The following is a 20,500-nucleotide window of genomic DNA, read 5'->3' as shown; positions in this document are numbered from 1 at the left end:
GCAGGGGACAGACAGTTCATAATCATCTACTTTGCTAACAGACCTTGTATCAGTAATCTCTTCAGTAGCTTACTCCTCTCTCCTCAACAGCCAGCCTCATGTGTCTACAGCCTGGGGTTTTAACACACCTTGATTAGGCAGCTGGGATCCAACTAATTGTCCTTAGGTTCCCAGCTGAAGTTAACCTAGTCACTGCTGCACTGCAGACTAGACATAGTTCTGCCAGGCATATAGCTGGTGGCTTTTATTTACCCTGTCACAGAGTCCCTCTCCCTTACACTTACCCCCTCTCTCTCACACCCCCTCTCGCTCTCCCCCCCATCTCTCCAGCCTCTCTTGCTCTCTCTCTCACACTCCCCCCTCTCTCTTCCCCCCTCTCTCACACCACCCACTACCCGATCTCCCGCACCCCCTCCTCGCTCTCTCACTCCCCCCTCTTTCTCCCCATTCTCTCTCTCATTCCCCCACCAACCATCTCTCTCACACCGCCCCTCTCTGTCTATCACAACGCCCTCTCTCACTATCTCACTCCCCCTCTCTTTCTCCCACACTCCACCTCCCTTACTCCCCCCTCTCACACTCCCCCACCATCCCTCTCTCACTCCCTCAGCCCCTCTCTCACACTCCCCCCTCTTTCTCACACTCCTCCCCCTATCTTTCACTCTTACATCCCCTCTCACTCTTACACCCCCCTCTCTCACTCTTACACTCCTCCCACCCTTTTCTCTCTCTTAGATGCCCTCCACCCTCCGTCTATCTCTCTCTTACTCTCACACCCTCTATTCTATGTTATGCCCCCTCTCTTACACTCCCCCCTCTTTCCTTCTTTGATACTCCCCCCATCTCTCTCTTTATTCAAAAAGAGTATCCCGCACTCAATAGAAAAGGCAATGAATCTTGAAAGTATAACAAATAAAGATTTATGCAAGTGGAAAACTCAAAATAACATACAACTGAATAAAGCGTACAGCACTTCAAAAATGTGATATGGATACGAAAAATGCATGTTTAGACACAGATATCGCAAACACTAAATGTTCCTATAACCAAAATGCTTTGAAGTAGTAGAGGATAAAAGGTAAATGACATAGCTAACATAGAAGAACATAAGTAAAAAAAGAGAGGAAAAATGGAGACCATAATTAACTGTAGGAGGTAACAGGAAAACAATAAACAGAGGGTCTCTCTCTCTCTCTCACTACCCCCTCTCTCTTACACCCCCTCTTTCTCTTATTACCCCTCTCTGTTTTACACCCCCTCTCACTATCCCTCTCTCTCTCTTACTACCCCTGTCTCTCTTACACTACCCCCTCTCTCTCTTACACCCCCTCTTTCTTACACCCCTCTCTCTCTCTTACACTATCCCTTTTCTCTCTTACACTACCCCCTCTCTCTTACTACCCCTCTCTCTCTCACTACCTCTCTCACTACCCCTCTCTCTTATACTACTCTCTCTCTCTCTCACTACCCCCTCTCTCTTACACCCCCTCTTTCTCTTATTACCCCTGTCTCTCTTACACTACCCCCTCTTTCTCTTACACTACCCCCTCTCTTTCTTACATCCCTCTCTCTCTCTCTCTTACACTACTCAATTTCTCTCTTACACTACCCCCTCTCTATTACACTACCCCCTCTCTCTTACTACCCCTCTCTCTCTTACCTACCCCATCTCTCTTACTACCCCTCTCTCACTACCCTCTCTCTTATACTACCCCCTCTCTCTTATACTACCCCCTCTCTCTCTCTCTCTCTTACACTACTCCTCTCTTACTACCCCCTCTTTTTCTTACACTACCACCTCTCTTTCTTACACTACCCCTCTCTTACACTACCCACTCTCTCACTACCCCCTCTCTCTTACTACCCCCTGTCTCTTACTACCCCCTGTCTCACACTACCCCCTCTCTCACACTACCCCCTCTCACGCTACCCCCTCTCTCACACTACCCCCTCTCACACTACCCCCTCTCTCACACTACCCCCTCTCTCACACTACCCCCTCTCACACTACCCCCTCTCTCACACTACCCCCTCTCTCAGAATCTTACCTGTGTCAATGTCGATCACTGACCCCTTAAACACATCATTGCACCTAGTTAAATGAACTATTTGCTGTTTTTAATAGAAACATTTGTTTTTTGGGGGGAAAAAATACAGTACACTTGAAACAGTTACCAGCTGCAGGTGTACTTTTCGTGTGCATACAGAATGCTTTTATTTTTAAACACCCAAACTTCCTGTTTCACTGCAACAAGCGTGTCTATTCTGAGAGTTGGTTGTGCAATTTCTTTTTTCCATAAAGTGTCTACCATGGTTTAAGTGCTACCTTTAGTTTACAGATGTACATGTAGTTCATTTATTTTTTCGTCCCTATATTGCACGGTCATTCTAGTGACTTAAGGCCCTAGAATGACAGTGTAATTGCGACTATGTACCATGATGCAGAGCCCGTCATTGATGCAGTCATGACTGACGGAGAGTGAAGGAAGCAGGTGGACAGCAGAGTGGTTAGGTGGAAGAAGTAAGTTGGGGTAACCGCCTTATTAGTGGGGAACATGAATTTGTGGAATCACTTGAGTCTGGACAACTTTTTGTAAGCACAAATGATTACCCATTCAATGAGCAAGTGGACAGCAAAGCATTGCAGAGTAAAGTCAAGGCGTTAATTGAGCCGTCTTCTGGATCTTGTTACTGGATTTTAATGCCAGCATTTGATGCTTTTCGTCCCTGCTGTACAAATTCACTGATGCAGCACACACAGGTGAATTACATTGACAAACTGATGAACAAAGATGTACTGTCCCAGCTTTATTCTAAAGCTTGCCGGGTTTAACGCGGGCTAACCGCGGGGCTTTTCTCCGTTTGAAACGGAGTTTCCCGCGCGGCGGCCGCTTCAATAGATAAGCACTAATGGCGCTTACTATTGAAAGTGCACGACGCGCGGGAAAACCGGCCGTTTTTTGCCGCGCGCCGTCCGCAGCTATTTTTAACCCGCGGAGGCAGCCGCTTTAGGTTATAGCTGGCCGGGACAGTATAATTACAGCTGCAACTGCGGTTGTAGAAAAAGTGGAGAGTGATCTCCTGTGTTCCAATGCTACAAATCATATATTAAACAAATGTAATCACTGTCCAGGAATAACTAGGAAAAGTCTCAATGCAGGTATAGGATAATAAATGTTAAAGGAAATGATGACATCCGAAGTGGCTGTAGAAGTATAAGCACACCAGTCGGGGGTTAAAAAGCAAATGTGGACCAGAGGTACAGAGTAATGAGACCGCAGCCCCACTAACTGAAACTCTATAATAGTCCCGATAATGCTAACCTGACCCGACCGGTAACCGTGCCACCTTGTCAGCCGTGATATGCAGTGAAGCAAAATCCAATCCAACCTGTATATGGCACGGGGATTCACAGCTGTTTGGAGACCGGAGAAACGAGGCGCTCCTACTGAAACTGCAGACGGAAAGCCACGACTGCTCCGCTGTCTGGCGTGTAAGCCAAGCCCTCAGCTCACCGATGCAGATGACGTGGGAGCTGCGTCACAGGAATCACCAGCTGCGCTGAACTGGGGTCCCGAAGGTAGTGTGCTCAAGCCCATCGATCATCCTGGGGCTAAACAACCAGAAGGCAACAAGCCGTGCTGTGACCAATGCGGATGACGTAGAAGCTGTGTCACAGGGCTCACCGGCTGTGCTGTACTGGGGTCCCAAGGCGGAGCGCTCTAGCCCGTAGATCGTCCTGGGGCTGCATCCAGAAGGCAATCAGCCGTGCTGTGACCTGGGAAACCGCATGCAGGGTGTTTCCGGCGTGCAGATCAGCTGGATACCACCTCTGTTCAATGCCAATGATAATCACCTGTTGCAATTGAGACTGCTGTGTGCTCCATATCAAAAAAGGGAGTAGAGTTGAAAAAGGAACGAATGGTCACTACTCCTAGTACCACTACAAGCTTGTAAAACAAAAATATTCTTTATTACAAAAAAAGGCTGGACATCATGGTAAAACCACTCTGACACGTTTCATCCCTACATGGGTCTTTATCAAAGAGTACATGGTTCAGAGAGCAGACATGTCTAATATAGATGTAAGTCAAATCTGATTGGACAACTCCAAATCAGACACAGCAGATAACAATGAATACATGGATTGGAATATATTAACTCTAACATGTCTGGAATAGAACAAACAACACATATATTATAATTAACCATATAATAGACAGACAAAAGACATGTTAGAGTTAATATATTCCAATCCATGTGTTCATTGTTATCTTCTGTGTCTGATTTGGAGTTGTCCAATCAGATTTGACTTACATCTATATTAGACATGTCTGCTCTTTGAACCATGTGCTCTTTGATAAAGTCCCATGTAGGGATGAAACGCATCAGAGTGGTTTTACCATGATGTCCAGCCTTTTTTTGTAATAAAGAGTATTTTTATTTTACAAGCTTGTAGTGGTACTAGGAGTAGTGACCATTCGTTCCTTTTTCAACGCAACTGCGGTTGTAGACTGCTTGCCTTGAGAATTCTGCACTTAAACCAATCCAACGCTGCCAGATTTCTGCAGCACGCTGCAAAATTTCTGCAGCCAGACTAATGGCCCATCGGATTAACACAGCGGGGTTCACCTCATTTTGAAAGGCACTCACACTGTGTGAATCCTACCGGGCTGCGAGTCTCATTCAAACACAGGGACCCCCCTTGTGTTAATCCGATGGGCCATTACAGCCTGCTGTGGACCATCTTGCGAGTTACTGCGAGATGGTCACAGATTTTCTTTGGCAAGTAGTTTAAAACCGGCAGTTGCATCTGTATATACACAGATGTGGACATGTGAATGTACATGGACATATATAAGATTATATATTGCTTATATGGTTTGCCTTCCAATGCCATACGGAGCAGAAATAGCATCTCTCATTAAAAGAACAGAAGGGGAAAACAAAGCAAAATGTAACAATAAACAAAACTAAATCAAGTATGACCAAATACTGCAGTTTCCAAACAAAAACTCAATTAATACCTGTAAGTAGCTATAAAATAAATGTCAAATCATTACTTGAGATCTGTACACATCCAGAGTCAGAAATCCAAATGTAACCAAACGCACACAGACCCCCATCAATCACAAGCCGCTTTACCAAATAACTTGGCAGTGACACAGTACAACTTAAAAGCTGATCAATAAAACTGGGGAAAATACGTTAAACAGACCCACTTAGGCAACAAAACCCCAAGAATAAAGTTATCAGCCCTATTCCATTGCATAAACAAAATAAGCCAACAAATTATTTTATCTCCATGTGTCTCAGTCACTAACATCAGATTGTAATTTATTTGGGGCAGTGCTAATCATGTCAGTACTATATACAACTCGGTGTACATTCTCAGCTCCTTGGGACAATACATTATTATATTTAGTCATTACCAAAGGGTTTTTCTTTTTTTAATTAAAAACAGATTAGAAAATTCAAGGTTTCCCTTGCAGTAAAAACTGTTATCATATGGTACTAAGAATACTATTGACACAGTTGCATGTGCAATGTATCCTGAGCTTCTCTTTCCTTCTTCCTTAATTTATATAGTCCTGGTTATTATTTATCATGGTATCCAATAAACTGAGCAGACATGGAGCCATATTTACTAAGCAGTGCCACGCCACAAGACATCTTCCAGCAACACTTAGTAAATATGGCCCTTTACCGCTAATTCAAGTGAATGAACTATAAGGTGACTTCCAACACGGAAAGGATCTTATGGAGTAACATTGTTCTTGATAGTAAAGAGTATCATAGATGGCCTGGTTTATACTGTTCCAATAACCGAGGTAAAAAAAACAGCAGCAGTTTTATCAAACAAAAATATTACAATTACATTCTTTGATGAATCTGTTATTTGTCCAAGCATTGCAGCAGGGAACCATTTTTGCATGTAGAGTTTACACTAGAATTCTACTCACTGACACTAACCGATAACGATGTAAGTCACAGCTGGAGTGGTTTATATTGTGCGGTACCTAATGACCACATACTGTATAACAGAACTAGAACCCATTCAAGAATCGGGGTTTGCATGTACATCCCAAGGTATTTTCTTAAAGTTGCAACAGTGATATAATAATGATAAAAAGCACAACCTCAGCGCTTTACCCCAAATACTGTGATACAAAAAGTGTATATACCGTAAATATAGTATTATTGATAATATATCAATACAAACACAAATAGTGACGTGTATATGCGGGTGTATTCAGTGACCACCTCTAAAAATTGAAGTCCTGCGTCCAGGAGGTCACCAGGATTGTCCAGATCCTACGTTGGTCCTTACAGAGAAAATTGTCCTCCTTGGTGCTGGTCTTCACAAATCAGTGCTCAGTAATTATATTAAAAAAAAACAAGAAACAAGAAAACAGTGTATAGTATTATACTATATAATACAGTGCAAATAGTCAATGCTTTCCTCGGGCATATTCCCCACCGATAAACAACAGGATAAAGGTATATGGTAGAAATCAGACTACTACTTTTTTTTCTTCTCTATTCTTGATGACCTAAAAATGCCAATACAGCCGGATTACTGCTGTAGTGTGATATATACGTGTGTGCAACACTTCCTCCTTATTTGTAGGCGTGTAGGAAATGACTAATACAAGTCCTTAAACTGCAGTCCCCTGACCTTATCAGCACCTCATTCACGCTGCTTATTTAGGTGGGTTGTAAACACTAACCTTAGCCTCATGAATGCTGATACTATTGAGGGAGGACATTTGCGTTCGCGAAAAACCAGAGGAACAATAGGTGGGATGTGGCAGCCGTAGAGACCTGTAGATATTGCTGTCATACTACGCTGCTCTGATGTAGCAACCGTTTCACTATGCAATCGTCGGGATCCACTTACACTCTAAGTCATGTTATGGCTCAATCCGGCGTTAACTTCCATTGACTTGTATGGCAGTTAAAGTGGCGTTACTACAACACACATCACTGCGAAATGCTCAAAGAACTAGATTGGTCATCACTCGAGTCTAGGCGCAAAGTTCACCTTTCCTGTCTTGCCTTCAAATACTTTCTGGGCAAGCTACCCAGCTACCTGAACAAGCTCCTCACCCCTACCACATGCAGCACTTATCATCTGAGATCAGACTCCAAAAGACTGTTCATGGTCCCAAGGTTCAACAAAGTATCCGGCCGCTCCTCCTTCTCCTACCGTGCACCCCAAAACTGGAACAACCTACCGGAGACTCTCACATCCACCACCGGTTTAAGTTCTTTCAAAACTAAGGCTGTCTCACATTTTAATCTGGTCTGTAACTGTTACATTCGCCTATAATATAATCTTTAACTGTGCATGCAATGTATTGTATATAATGTATACCCTGTTCATTTATGTAACTGTATTTGTAACCATGTATTATTTGTCATATTAACTGTGCCCAGGACATACTTGAAAACGAGAGGTAACTCTCAAAGTATTACTTCCTGGTAAAACATTTTATAAATAAATACATAAATAAAATGTAAGCAGGGGATCTACAGAGCTGAACTGCATTCATTTCGGCTCCGGGGACCCCCTGCTTCCTGAGATACTTGCCTCCAAAGGGGCTGACGGTGGTGGGGAGGGAAGTGTCCCTCGGAGCAGATCTGTGGCCCCCTAACCCCCTGTGACCTGTGCCGTGGGACATTCAGATGATGTTGCAACTTCCCATTGGCCAAGGGAGGGGGGGGGCAGGAGATTGGACGACCATGGATTAGCTCAACGGGACCCCAGGGTTCAGGCACACAAAAAACGGTGTGTGTGCTTTGGTAGGATAAAGCAGCAGCATAGCACAGACCTGGATCTCACGGCAGATATACAGGGGGAGGGACTGGTAAGGGTCAGGTGATCTCTGAAGTCGCACTTTTCCTCATACCCATTTCACGCTGGCTTAGTGGACAGGGGCAGTGAAGGCATATTAGGGAATCTCTTTCAGGGAGATGCCTTTGGGGCAACTCAAGTGTTATGTTTGCCCTGGGTCATATGAGACATGATAATGAAAGACAAGTGTGATGATTATTGTGCAAAAAACATTAATCAGCTTAATCATGAGGAGTTTGGGCTAGCTAAAATAAAGATTTCAAGTGAAGTTGTCTGCAGATAAGTGTACATTTGCCCACTTAGTCTGACTAACTAGGACCTACCTACAAAGGTTAAATTTGGTGTCATAGCAGTTTTTTGGGGCCAAAATATGTAACCACAAAACTGCTTTATTCAACTGAGAAATAGAGAGTGGCGTGCTGGCCTTATTCCGCTTCTAACATTAGAAATAAGAAAGACTTCTGATGCAGCATTGAGGATATTAGAGATATGCATTGCTGTTATTCTTTGTTCTAAGGCTTTGTCAACCAAGAACACCGTCTTCATTTTCTTTCTATAAAGCGCTTAGATCCCAAACCAGTAATAAGACAATCACACCAGATACCAGGTGAGGTGGGAGTGCCCCTGACAAATTACAAAACCTCGCTAGAATGGTGCTTTTCTCAAATCTAGCCCTGAGAAATGCCACCCAGACTTATTCACACACAATTCAGAGCAGGCTCTTATTCCCATAGACAACTCAGTACTGCCAGAAATAGTGTTACATTTCCGGTGCCCTTTATAGGATAAATAATCATTACATGTGTTGTGTAATCGGAGCTAAAGCTTGAATTTTAAGTATTAAACACACAACATATAGAACTCATGTCTTCCACAGATCCACACAATGTGCATCACCCCTGTTACATGTCATGCAGTGGCTAAAGTGCAGACAAGGATTCTGGGTAACATCCTGCAAATGATTGCTTGACTCTATTAAACACAAACAGCACATACAGTTAAATAATAGAAAATAACTGAAAGACGCTGTAAAAATATTCTGTATACATCATTTTTTTTTCTTTTTGCTAATGTTTTGCCCGCTTTCTGATGTCATAAATGATGAGTAATTCTGTCAAGCGTTACAATGCATTAACCATGGCAATGGGATAGAGTCACAGCATCCTTTAGAACAGCTATTACTCAATGTCATTACGAGTATAGGAATGTAGGTCAGAACTTAGTTGCAAAGTATGAAAGTAGACTGACACGGTTTTGCACATGTGTAATGGTTGAAGAAATCTCTCTTTGTTTGGGTGGTGCAGGCTGAACTACGTTTGTGAAAAAATAAGTTGCATTGTGCTCTACACAAAAAATCTCAGCAAACATAGGTGGTATCTATGAGTGTATAGCGGATTACCCCTCCAGAGAAAGCAAAAATAAGGCTGGAATATAAGGTAGCACCCATGTACCTGTTGGATGTGTAACTGGAAAATAAAGTCCCACATGCAATGAAGTAAGGACAGTATACACCTGCCGGTGTCCAGCGTTAGTACAACATCATGGTATAAACATGGGGCGACAAACAAATTCCTTGCAGCCACTTAGGAAAGGAGAGTGAAAGAGGCTCAATATAGAGTATTACTCACGCAATTGTAGAGCCTGGTGTGTCACAACTCCTGGGGTGTACCGTGCCCCCGTTGTAGTAGATGAACAGGAGCAGAGAGAGAGAAAAAAAACCGAAGCACTGGTTCCACTAAAACAAAAGTTAACACAGAGGTGCGTTCCCACAATAAAAGTTTAATGGATCAAAGGTACAAAAACAGAACACCTACGCGTTTCGGGCTTATGGCCCTTTCTCACGCGTAGGAGTTCTGTTTTTGTACGTTTGATCCATTAAACTTTTATTGTGGGAACGCACCTCTGTGTTAACTTTTGTTTTAGTGGAACCAGTGCTTCGTTTTTTTTCTCTCTCTCTTTGTTCCTGAACTACGTTTGGCAGGAATCCTCGACTGCCAGATGTCTCAAGAAATAGAAAGTGGTCTCCGGCGCACACGGCAAATCCCATTAAACTTTACTGCACTTCTTATTATTTCTCTCTTTATATTGTATAGTGAGCACGATGAGGAAATAGCACAGCATTTTGGGGGGGGGGGGAAGGGTCGCAGCCCTTGTCTCGGGTGTTGCAATTGTCCTTTAATACCGCTCTCTCCTTTTTTCTGCAGTTCGAGAAGAACAGCTCCTCACCATTGAAGATTATGACCTAAACGTTGTGCGGCTGTGCTTTCAAGTCTTCCTTCCTGACGAACATGGAAATTATACAAGAATTCTTACTCCTGTCGTTTCGAACCCAATTTATGATAACCGTAAGCCATTTTATTTTCCTACGTATTGTGTGAAGAACATGAGGACGGAATGACCTTATGTAGCCCTTTAGCATACAGGTCACATTTGAAGGCTACACCCCTACATGAAGACTACAACGTTTTTACCTTCATATTGTATGCTGCGTAATACAGTTAAAAAAACCAATGGTTCCTCAATAGACCTATTTCACGAATATGTTAACATTTGAAATCTGGATAGTCTTGAGAAGATCTCCAAGAAAGCCAAGTTTGTTTTGTAAATTAAACCTCTCCGCGTTGTAGGTTTCGGCACCAAAGGGTTTGCAATGATAGAGCCTTGTACTAAAGGATTGGTTGTCCAGAGAGATCAGGGAGCGCAAAGTCATGCAAATAGAAAAACATAAACAAATGGGGCAATATGTCTTGAGCCTTGGTTTTGTGATGAATTTTCAATATCCCAATGAAATTTATACTCACAGATTGCTCTGTGTTACGATGTATGTAAAGGTTTCTTTACACTCCAATTTCTATGGGTTTTTTCTCTCATGTGGGGAATCACTTAAGGTAAAGGTCCTCACCGCATATACCAGATGGAGAAAGAAGGAACAAACATAGGGCAAAATTGCCAGACACTTTATATCTGCAGAAAACGTTAATATCACACTCACATGATTTCAGAATTATATGCGCAGATCGATCAAAAAATGATCAAACAGTAGCCTCTGAGGTTTCTGAGTGGTTTCTCTACTCGATACTCCCGGTACACTGTGGCGTCCACGTCTTTTGGCTCCCGCACTTCCGGGTTCGATCCCCGGATGTAGACCCTGGAGGCTGCTCAAACTGAACAGATACTGCTGTATAGAGCTTCTCCTTTGGTCACTGCTGGGCAATGGATACGGATTTCAGGATACCCTCTACGCGTTTCTCCTCCTTGGAGGTTTCTTCAGGAGCTGAAGTATTGGTAAATGCAGTGTTAAAAACACCATTTACATCTTTGCGAAGATACTGTAATTGTACATGCAGTTGTAATTGTTTTCCTGATTTCAGTTCCCAACCAGTTTGATAATAACTATGGGCAGTTGGGTTATGTAACAGTAAATAGTGGGATGAAAAAGGTTAAGAAATACATGTTTAATATATGGAGATTTATAAGATTATGAAGGAGTGTGTCAGACAAAACAGTTCCAAAACAGTACCAACAAAAGCAAAGTTCTTACGCTCTATCCTGTTCATTTTCAGAGGTAGATATGCTGAGCTCACATTCCAAAAGTGTGTTTAAGATATTGAGATAGTGTGGAAAAAGGATGGAGAAGGACATGAGTGCTAATGGTTATGACGATGTTGATATTCAAGTGTGTTTCATGGTGTTCTTGTATTTGGAGTAAGGTCTGTGCTTGGATTAGGTGTCGTTTTCAGCTTTATCTTTTAATACTGGTCGTTCCCATCTTAAATATGGCGTTTCCCAATGCCAACATTAGAAAGTGCCCCGGCAAATCTGTGCCACATTGCGTTTTTTCCCTCACTATCTAGCCCTACCATTTTCTCTATCTTCTGTCTCTCTTATCCCTCCCCCCCTGCCCTAAACTGTCACTGTCATGTTACTGCTTTATAACGCCAGTCTTGCCTTTTCCCATCTTTCCCAAGGTATCTTTATTTTGCACCTCACCTTGCACCGCTTCCAATTGCCAATATTTGGGGGGGTTAAGCAGTAGTGACTTGAAATCACAAGAAGGTATAAATAATGCAAGTGTGTAACCCACTCTGTTAGTGACATTAATAGACCTCAAATAACCTTATCTACAAAGATTAAAGCTGCAACCCCATAGTTCAGCTTCAGAGTATGCACCCCTCCCCCCCCACACACACACTTTATATTATATACTTTTTTGAAGACCTTTCATTTTTAGTCCAGATTACTCTATTACACTTCCAATGCTCAATATCATTTTGTCAATTATCTGTCTTCAAGTGAGAATGGCATTTAATTTTCTTGTGCTAAAATGAACTTTTTATGCTAATTGGAAATGCTGTCACCACCATTAGGGTTTTTTTTAGGGGGGGAGATGGAATTTCACCTTTTATCTTGAAAGCTTCGCATTATTTTCAAATGAGTCATTTTACAGGTTATGATAGTGTAATGTTTTGCTTACATCACTGTAATAACGTATTAGGACACTTGGTTACTATGTGAATGTATCGTTATAAATGTATCCATTTACATCTGTTAGGCGCTCCCAACACAGCTGAGTTGAGGATCTGTCGTGTGAACAAGAATTGTGGGAGTGTGCGGGGAGGAGATGAAATATTTCTTCTGTGTGATAAAGTTCAAAAAGGTACTAATTTTATCCCAGTTAATCGCATTTGTGTTTTTATCTCCGGCCTTTAACAACAATTTAAATGGAGAATGCTACACCCCATGGATTCCCAGGTTGTTATTTCCTTTCTATTGTCATATTGGCAGTAATTCTTGCCATGTAGTTGTAGCAATAAGTGGCAAATGATGGTTTATGGTCCATATTTATTATGCAGCCTGCTGCCAGAAGACGTGTGCTACAGTACTTAACTGCATGTGTCACCAATAATGTTAATTGGTTTTAATTCAGGATCTCAGTTAAAAATAGCACCAAGACAAATATATTTCTTTGGGCTTTAAATGTGCATTGAAGACCCTCATGATTTGGGTATGACTGGAACATTCTTAGGCCTGGGACATAGTGAGTTTAAGCGTCGCTGAGGCGGACTGAGCCGCGCTGAGCAGATGCACAAAGCCCCTGCATCTGTCATCAGCGCGGCTATAGTTTCCCCATCTGCATCGGCACTGATGCGTGCGGAGGCTCAGAAACTTTGCCGAGACAGGCAGGTTTCAAATTTCAAATTTGCCGCTCGGGGAAGCGGAGGAGCGGTCACGTGACCGCTCGGGGAGCGGGGGACTAGCCCCGCCTCCCGCTCCACCTCCTGGCACGCCTCCGCTCCGCCTCTGCTCCACCTCCACCCCGCCCCCTGAGCGCGCTCACTGCCTTGCCTGCAAGGACAGGAAAAAGCACCATTTTCAGCAGGCGAGGCAGAGCAGGAGCGCGCCTCAGCGAGCTTCCAACTACGATGTCCCAGGCCTTACATAGCATGGAAGCTACAAATATGAGCTTACTCCAAGGCTGTGTTTATAGTGGAGAGTGGCCGCGCTCTCCAACGCTGATGCTTACATCTCGCTTACCAAGCGGCTGTTTTTCATGTTGTTGCCCCTCAGACAGAGCGTGTGCTCTGGTAGGCGGGGCTTGTGGGGCGGAGGCGGGTCGGGAGGCGGGACAGAGATCTGTGTCCGAGCTAGGGCAGGGGGACAGGAGCCTGTATCAGAGCAATATATATATATATATATATTATATATATAATAATGTATTTGTTTACAATATATATATATATGATATATATAGGATATATATCTATATATATATTTTTGAAATGTATGTTGGCTGTGCTTATGGGCAATCTGATTGGTCCGTCGGTCTGTCACTTAGCCTCTGGCCAATCAGATTGCTCCGTCAGCCCCCCCCACCCCCCCACGCCTCTCATTGGTCACATTCACCCGCCGCCGACACAGCTACCCATGGGCATCGGCGTCCGCTTCTCGGTGCCGCCGCCTCACCTCTCCCCATCCCCCCCCCCCCCCTCACAGCAAACCCCTGCCTACCCGGGGCCGCCACCACCGCTAAAAGCATCATTCACCTCTCGACACGCCGCCGCCCGCCAAACTCACGCCGCCTCCCACAGAGTCGCCGACGCCGCCTCCTCTCACACGCCGCCACCTGCCCACTCGGCTCTTGTCCTCGGGCCCTGTATTACGCACACACACTGACTGCCTTACGCACACACACTGCCTTACGAGCACACACACACTGCCGCACACACACACACACACACACACACTGACTGATGCACACACACACTGACTGACGCACACACACACACTGATTGACACAAACACACTGACTGACACACACACACACTGACTGACGTGCACACACACACTGACTGACGCACACACACACTCTGACTGATGCACACACACACTGACTGACGCACACACACACTGACGCACGCACACACTGACGCACACACACACTGATGCACACACACACACTGACTGACGCACACACACACACTGACTGATGCACACACACACACACTGACTGATGCACACACACACACACACTGACTGATGCACACACACACACTGACTGATGCACACACACACACACACACTGACTGACACACACACACACACTGACACAGACTGACGCACACACACACACTGACTGATGCACACACACACTGCCTGGCGCACGCGCACACACACTGACTGACACACACACACACTGACTGACGCACGAACACACACTGACTGACGCACACACACACACTGACGCGCGCACACACACACACTGACTGACGCACACACACACACTGACTAATGCACACACACTGCCTGGCGCGCGCGCACACACACTGACTGATGTGCACACACACACTGACTGACGCGCGAACACACACTGACTGACGCACACACACACACACACTGACGCGCGCGCACACACACACAGTGACTGACGCGCGCACACACACTGATTGGCGCGCGCACACACACTGATTGGCGCGCACACACATTGACTGACGCGCGCACACACACACTGACTGGCGCGCACACACACACTGACTGATGCGCGCACACACACACTGACTGACATGCACACACACTGATGCACACATACACTGACGCGCACACACACACTGACGCGCACACACACACACACTGACTGACGTGCACACACACACACACACTAACTGACGCACACACACACACTGACTGACGCACGCACACACACACTGACTGACGCGCGCGCACACACACACTGACTGACGCACACACACACACACTGACTGACGTGCACACACACTGACGCACACACACACTGACTGACGCGCACACACACACTGACTGATGCGCACACACACTGCCTTACGCACACACACTGCCACACACACACTGACGCGCACACACACACTGACTGACGCATGCACACACACACACTGACTGACGCATGCACACACACACACTGCCTGACGCCCGCACACACTGACTGACACGCACACAGACACACTGACGCACACACACACACTGACTGACGCACACACACTGACTGATTCACACACATACACACACTGACTGATGCACACACACACACACTGACTGATGCACACACACACACACTGACTGATGCACACACACACACACACACACACTGACACAGACTGACGCACACACACACACACTGACTGACGCGCGAACACACACTGACTGACGCACACACACACACTGACGCACACTGCATACACTCACAGCACACACAGCACCAGCACACACGCCACTCTCACAGCACACTGCACACACTCACTGCACACACTCACTGCATACACTCACAGCACACACAGCACCAGCACACACACACACACACACACACACACACACACTTTCTCTCCCATACACACACTCACTCTCTCTTTCACATACACACACAAAGTGGGGGGGGGGAAGAGAGAAGAGCGGCCGGCTCCTCGCCTCCATCGCCCGCCCCAGGGGCCAACCGCACACCACCCCGATCACCACTGCTCCGCTCGCTTCACTCGCTCCCCCCCTCCATCACCCGCCCCGGGCAGGCAGCCACAGAAACCAGGGCAGAGGGGGGGCACACTGTTCACACGCTTCTCCCCCCTCTATCTACCGCCCCGGGCAGGCAGGCAGCCACAGGAACCGGGGCAGAGGGGGGACACACTGTTCATCCCTCGATTTCCGCTAAACATTGCCCATGTAATGCTGTGGCAAATATGTTGGCTCGCAATGTGATGTTCTGCTCCTTATTTGCTACCTTTTTTCTCCTCGTCCCAATGACTTAAACAGTTACCTGTAAATGCAAAGATTCAGACATTATCTACATCTGTACATTTTTTCTAAATATCGGCTTAAATACAGTATTTGTACTGTGCGGTTCATTTTTTCATGCTTCAGTAGCAATGTTTGAAAACAATACTATCATTTATTTGTTCGTTCCTTCTACTCTCTGTTGCAGATGACATTGAGGTGCGATTTTTCGACAACTCTTGGGAAGCCAAAGGTACCTTTTCGCAAGCTGATGTACACCGTCAAGTTGCGATCGTGTTCAAGATTCCAGCATTTTGCAATCATATCACTGAGCCTACCACAGTGAAAATGCAGCTCCGCAGGCCGTCTGACCAGGAAGTCAGTGAGCCTATGGATTTTAGATACCTACCTGATGAGAAAGGTAAGACGGCTTTCAAGATTTAGAAATTAAACATTGAAATTGAAAATCTAAACAATATGATGTTCATTAGTCCAACTAGCTCCCCTGAGAGAGTATACCCTGCTTTATTCTTGGTACGAATCCATGTTCATATCAGAGCTGCCAGTAAATAATCCAGCACATTGTCTGTAAAAGTTCCAGTTCACTGGCTCTGCTCGTTGTGAAGCCATCCAATGAATGGAACTTTAATCTTTCGGAGGACGGGAAGATGGATACGCAGAATATGGAATAGGACCATTGAATTTGACACTTCTTAAAGCCCTTACAAAAGTGTTCGTAAATTCCGACTCTTCCTGGGGTGCTTGTAAATGTCACTGCATGCAATTGCGAATCGAGTCAAATGTCAGGCCTCTTAAAGTGAGAAGTTGTGGTTCAGGGAGTCGATTCAGGTTTATACGCCTAAGGCCGTGCTTATAGTGCTGGCAACGCGACCGATGCCGTCGCCACCCGCGATAGTTGTAATTTGGTTTTTAGCGACGGTCTCCAATGACGTCACCAGAGGGGGCAGGCCGCGGTCTCTGAGTGGTTTAGAGACAGTCACATGTGGCGACTGTCTCTAAAAAAATCAAATAGACCCGGCTACCGAATTTTTTGCCGCTGCGTCACCGTCGCGTTTACTATAAGCGCTGGTGACAGAGTCCATGTATTTGTTTTCGAGCGACGTTGCTGTCGCAAGGCACTCTAAGTGCAGCCTAATGGCAACATAAATTCGGATTCTGGTGAAAAACGTTTACGAGTTTCACCTTTACATGAATATTAATTTCATTGGATTAACCTTTATTAATACACTGTCCATTGTCTTCACATGTCTCTAGTCTTTATTTATTTAGGATTTTTTGGCTTGGGCCCAGAATGCAATGGGGAAGCCATTACTAAGAAACTTGATGAAAGCATTCAAGTTATTAAAATAATCATACAAATACTGAATCCATGAGCATATATCAAAGTGCAACAGTACTGTACCTTTCTTAAACTCGCTGTATGCCAGAGGCTAAGCACAGTTGTATTCATAACATCTTGTTTGGATTCTGTTTAGACCCCTATGGAAATCAAGGAAAGAGGCAAAGAACAAGTTTAGATTTCATGAAGATTTTACAAAACGGTGGTAAGTTTCTATATTATTGTGTTTCAACACTCTTTAAAAAAACAAAACAAAAAAACATTTTATGAGGGTATTTGCACAGCACATAAATTAAAAATCATAGACTTAAAATAGTTTGTGATACTGCAAGTATCTGTAATGACATAAAAAATGCACAGCAAAGTTTCATTATGATGCTTTATCTAAATGTTACAATTTTTTATGACATTTTAAGGAATGAGTTAATTAAACTAATTTAATTACATAACACTTTTTTTTCCATTGCTCATTATTTTGTAAGCTGAATGATAAAGATTAATTTTATACGTTGTTCATTTTTTTTATTGTGATTTTCCTTTAGGTCCCGTTATGGCTGAAAAATCCAAAGCAATTCCACACACATTTAACGAAGGAAGATCCATAAAGAAAGGTATGCATGTATTTTAGTATTAATTCATCGTAACGATGCATGGAACAGAAACAGTGTACATAAGCCTTCTGCCGTTCCAGAAACACATCCCACGTTTAAATATCCAAGATTTGTGTTTTCAATTAATAATACCAGTAATAATGTATGGTTGGGTAGAGCTGGCAGGGCTGTACTAAATTATTAAAACAAGACTAATCCGGACACAAATCTTGTATAATCCAAAATTGGTGCCGTAGTCAGAGTTAGTGAAGTCCCAGACACTGCCACAGACATTCAAACATGATCCAACATTAAGTAAATGGGGAGAAAACGACCACATTTCTCAAAGGCTGAACTGCGACTGGTTGATGTGCCACAGCAATATACTGCTGGTAGAAAACGGAACGGCCCTAAAATGTAAACTGTGACTTATTTAACTTTATTTAACAGAAAACATTTACAAGATGCTTGTGCTGGATAAAGTCATTCTTGACCTAAGTATGTGCTTCTGTTCACACATTTGGGTACTGGAACAGTCCCGGGTAGCCTGGAATATCTTTGCATCAGTGTTTTAATTATTTTGTTCATTAGCACATTTTGGGAGTGGTCACATGGAGAAAAAAGATAGAAGCCCAGAGGAATTAATAAGTATACTATGAATTAATTTGTGAAATCCTCCATCACTTCATTATTCTCCATTTTTTTGCCCTAATAAAAACTGGCAACCTATTAAATTGCGAGGTACATATGAAATCTATTATACCATATGTCAGTTACTTATATGTGACACTGAACCCAACAGAACAAATACTATATTACTGAGCCAAAATGTCACCTGCTGGAGTTAGACCAAAGGTCTTCATATTTATAATGTATTGCAGGCAGAGGATTAGCACCTGGGCTCAGGTTAAAAGGCGACATTCAGACAGTACTGTGTAAAATTGTACATATAGTGTGGAAATCGGGGGCAAGACCATAGAACAATTCACACGTTGGCCTTTTTATTATTTTCAACTGGAGACGCCTCCAGCTCTCAAGTCATTGAAGCTGTGATTCTCTGTCTGGTTTTATGGTCTAATGCTGTGATTTTTCAGTCGGTGTCTTGAACCATAGGCACAGTGAGTGGCTCTGTTCCTATGTGCATTATTCATAGCAGAACTTTTTCAAATCTGTTTTTGAAGTGTACAAGTTTTCATTGTTTCATATCCATCTAAAAACATGTTCTGTCCTGTAACTTTAAGAATTGCTGGACTACACACCTCGGGGTATTCGGGCACTACAGCACGGGAACTCCCATCGATTTGAATAAGCATTTCTATGTGACAGATCACCATCAGCAATACCACAGATCAATGACTATTCCCCATCAAATTTCATTTGTGTTCATTTTACCTGCATTAGTTTAATTTTGATTTTATATATATATATATATATATATATATATAGGCAGTGTCTCTTGGAGTGTTGTCTGTGCTGGTCCTTCCCCCGGTGTGGATGTGTTTTGTGGCTGGAGGTGTCGGGGGGTGGCTGGGGGCGGGTGGGGAGGGAGGGAGTGTGTGTGTCGGTGTGGGTGGAGGTGAACGGAGGGCCCGCGGTGTGCACGGTGCTCTGCGCGGGGGGGGTGTGGAGTGGGGGGGGATGTGGATGGTGTGGGTGGGTGTGGAGATGTGGGAGTTTGTGGCGTGGCTGGGGGTGTGTGTGGATGCTGTGTGGTCCCTATGGGTGTGTGGGGATGGAGGGATGGGGAGTGTTGGTGTGTGTGGGAGACAGCTGTGTGTGCATACATATACAAACTCTCACATTTCCACACCCACCCACACCATTTATATCCCCTCTCACTCCACACACACCTTGTGTAGAGCACTGTTTATACTGTGGGCTCTCCATTCATTTTTATTCACACTGATACACATACACACTCTTTCTTCACTTGCTTTCAGTTACCCTTTGACACCTCTAGCCATAAAACACATCCACACCGGGGGAAGGACCAGCACAGATAACATTCCAAGAGACACTGTTTTTAAGTAATCCTTGCTTCATTCATTGTAACATCGCCGGAAGAAGAGATCAGTGTATCTCGAAAGTTCGCACAAATAAAAGCATTTCGTTAGCCACAGAACGGTATCATCTATTTATTTTTTGATTATTGAAGCTCGGCTAACACGGTACTGATACCTCTACATATATATATATATATAGATATATATATATATATATCTATATATATATATATAGATATATATATATATATATATATATATATATATATATATATATATATATCTTTATAGATATCCATGTAGTCTTTTACAATGTTGCTTATTTGTATTCATCCAGTCATCTAAATGGGTTTATAAAAATCAAAAAAAAACACACGTTCTTTGTTCTTGTCAGAGTATATGTTTTTATTTTTTATTTATTCCATATGGGAATACTCAATTACTTACAAATCTA

The 20,500-nt window shown here is 43.9% G+C and overlaps 1 protein-coding gene across 1 annotated transcript in view; it reads left to right on the top strand.

The window, feature by feature from the left end:
- The window catches only part of REL (REL proto-oncogene, NF-kB subunit), a 90,708-nt gene that overhangs the window by 65,820 nt on the left and 4,388 nt on the right, over positions 1 to 20,500 (top strand). Inside the window, exons 6-10 of the mRNA XM_075596188.1 lie at positions 10,063 to 10,203; positions 12,411 to 12,515; positions 16,302 to 16,514; positions 17,590 to 17,658; positions 17,996 to 18,064. Coding sequence (XP_075452303.1) covers positions 10,063 to 10,203; positions 12,411 to 12,515; positions 16,302 to 16,514; positions 17,590 to 17,658; positions 17,996 to 18,064 — 597 coding nt within the window. The remainder of the gene's footprint in view (positions 1 to 10,062; positions 10,204 to 12,410; positions 12,516 to 16,301; positions 16,515 to 17,589; positions 17,659 to 17,995; positions 18,065 to 20,500) is intronic.

This window comes from Ascaphus truei, chromosome 4 (assembly GCF_040206685.1).
Source record: "Ascaphus truei isolate aAscTru1 chromosome 4, aAscTru1.hap1, whole genome shotgun sequence".
NCBI lineage: Eukaryota > Metazoa > Chordata > Amphibia > Anura > Ascaphidae > Ascaphus > Ascaphus truei.
This window is presented reverse-complemented; position numbering and strand designations above follow the sequence as displayed.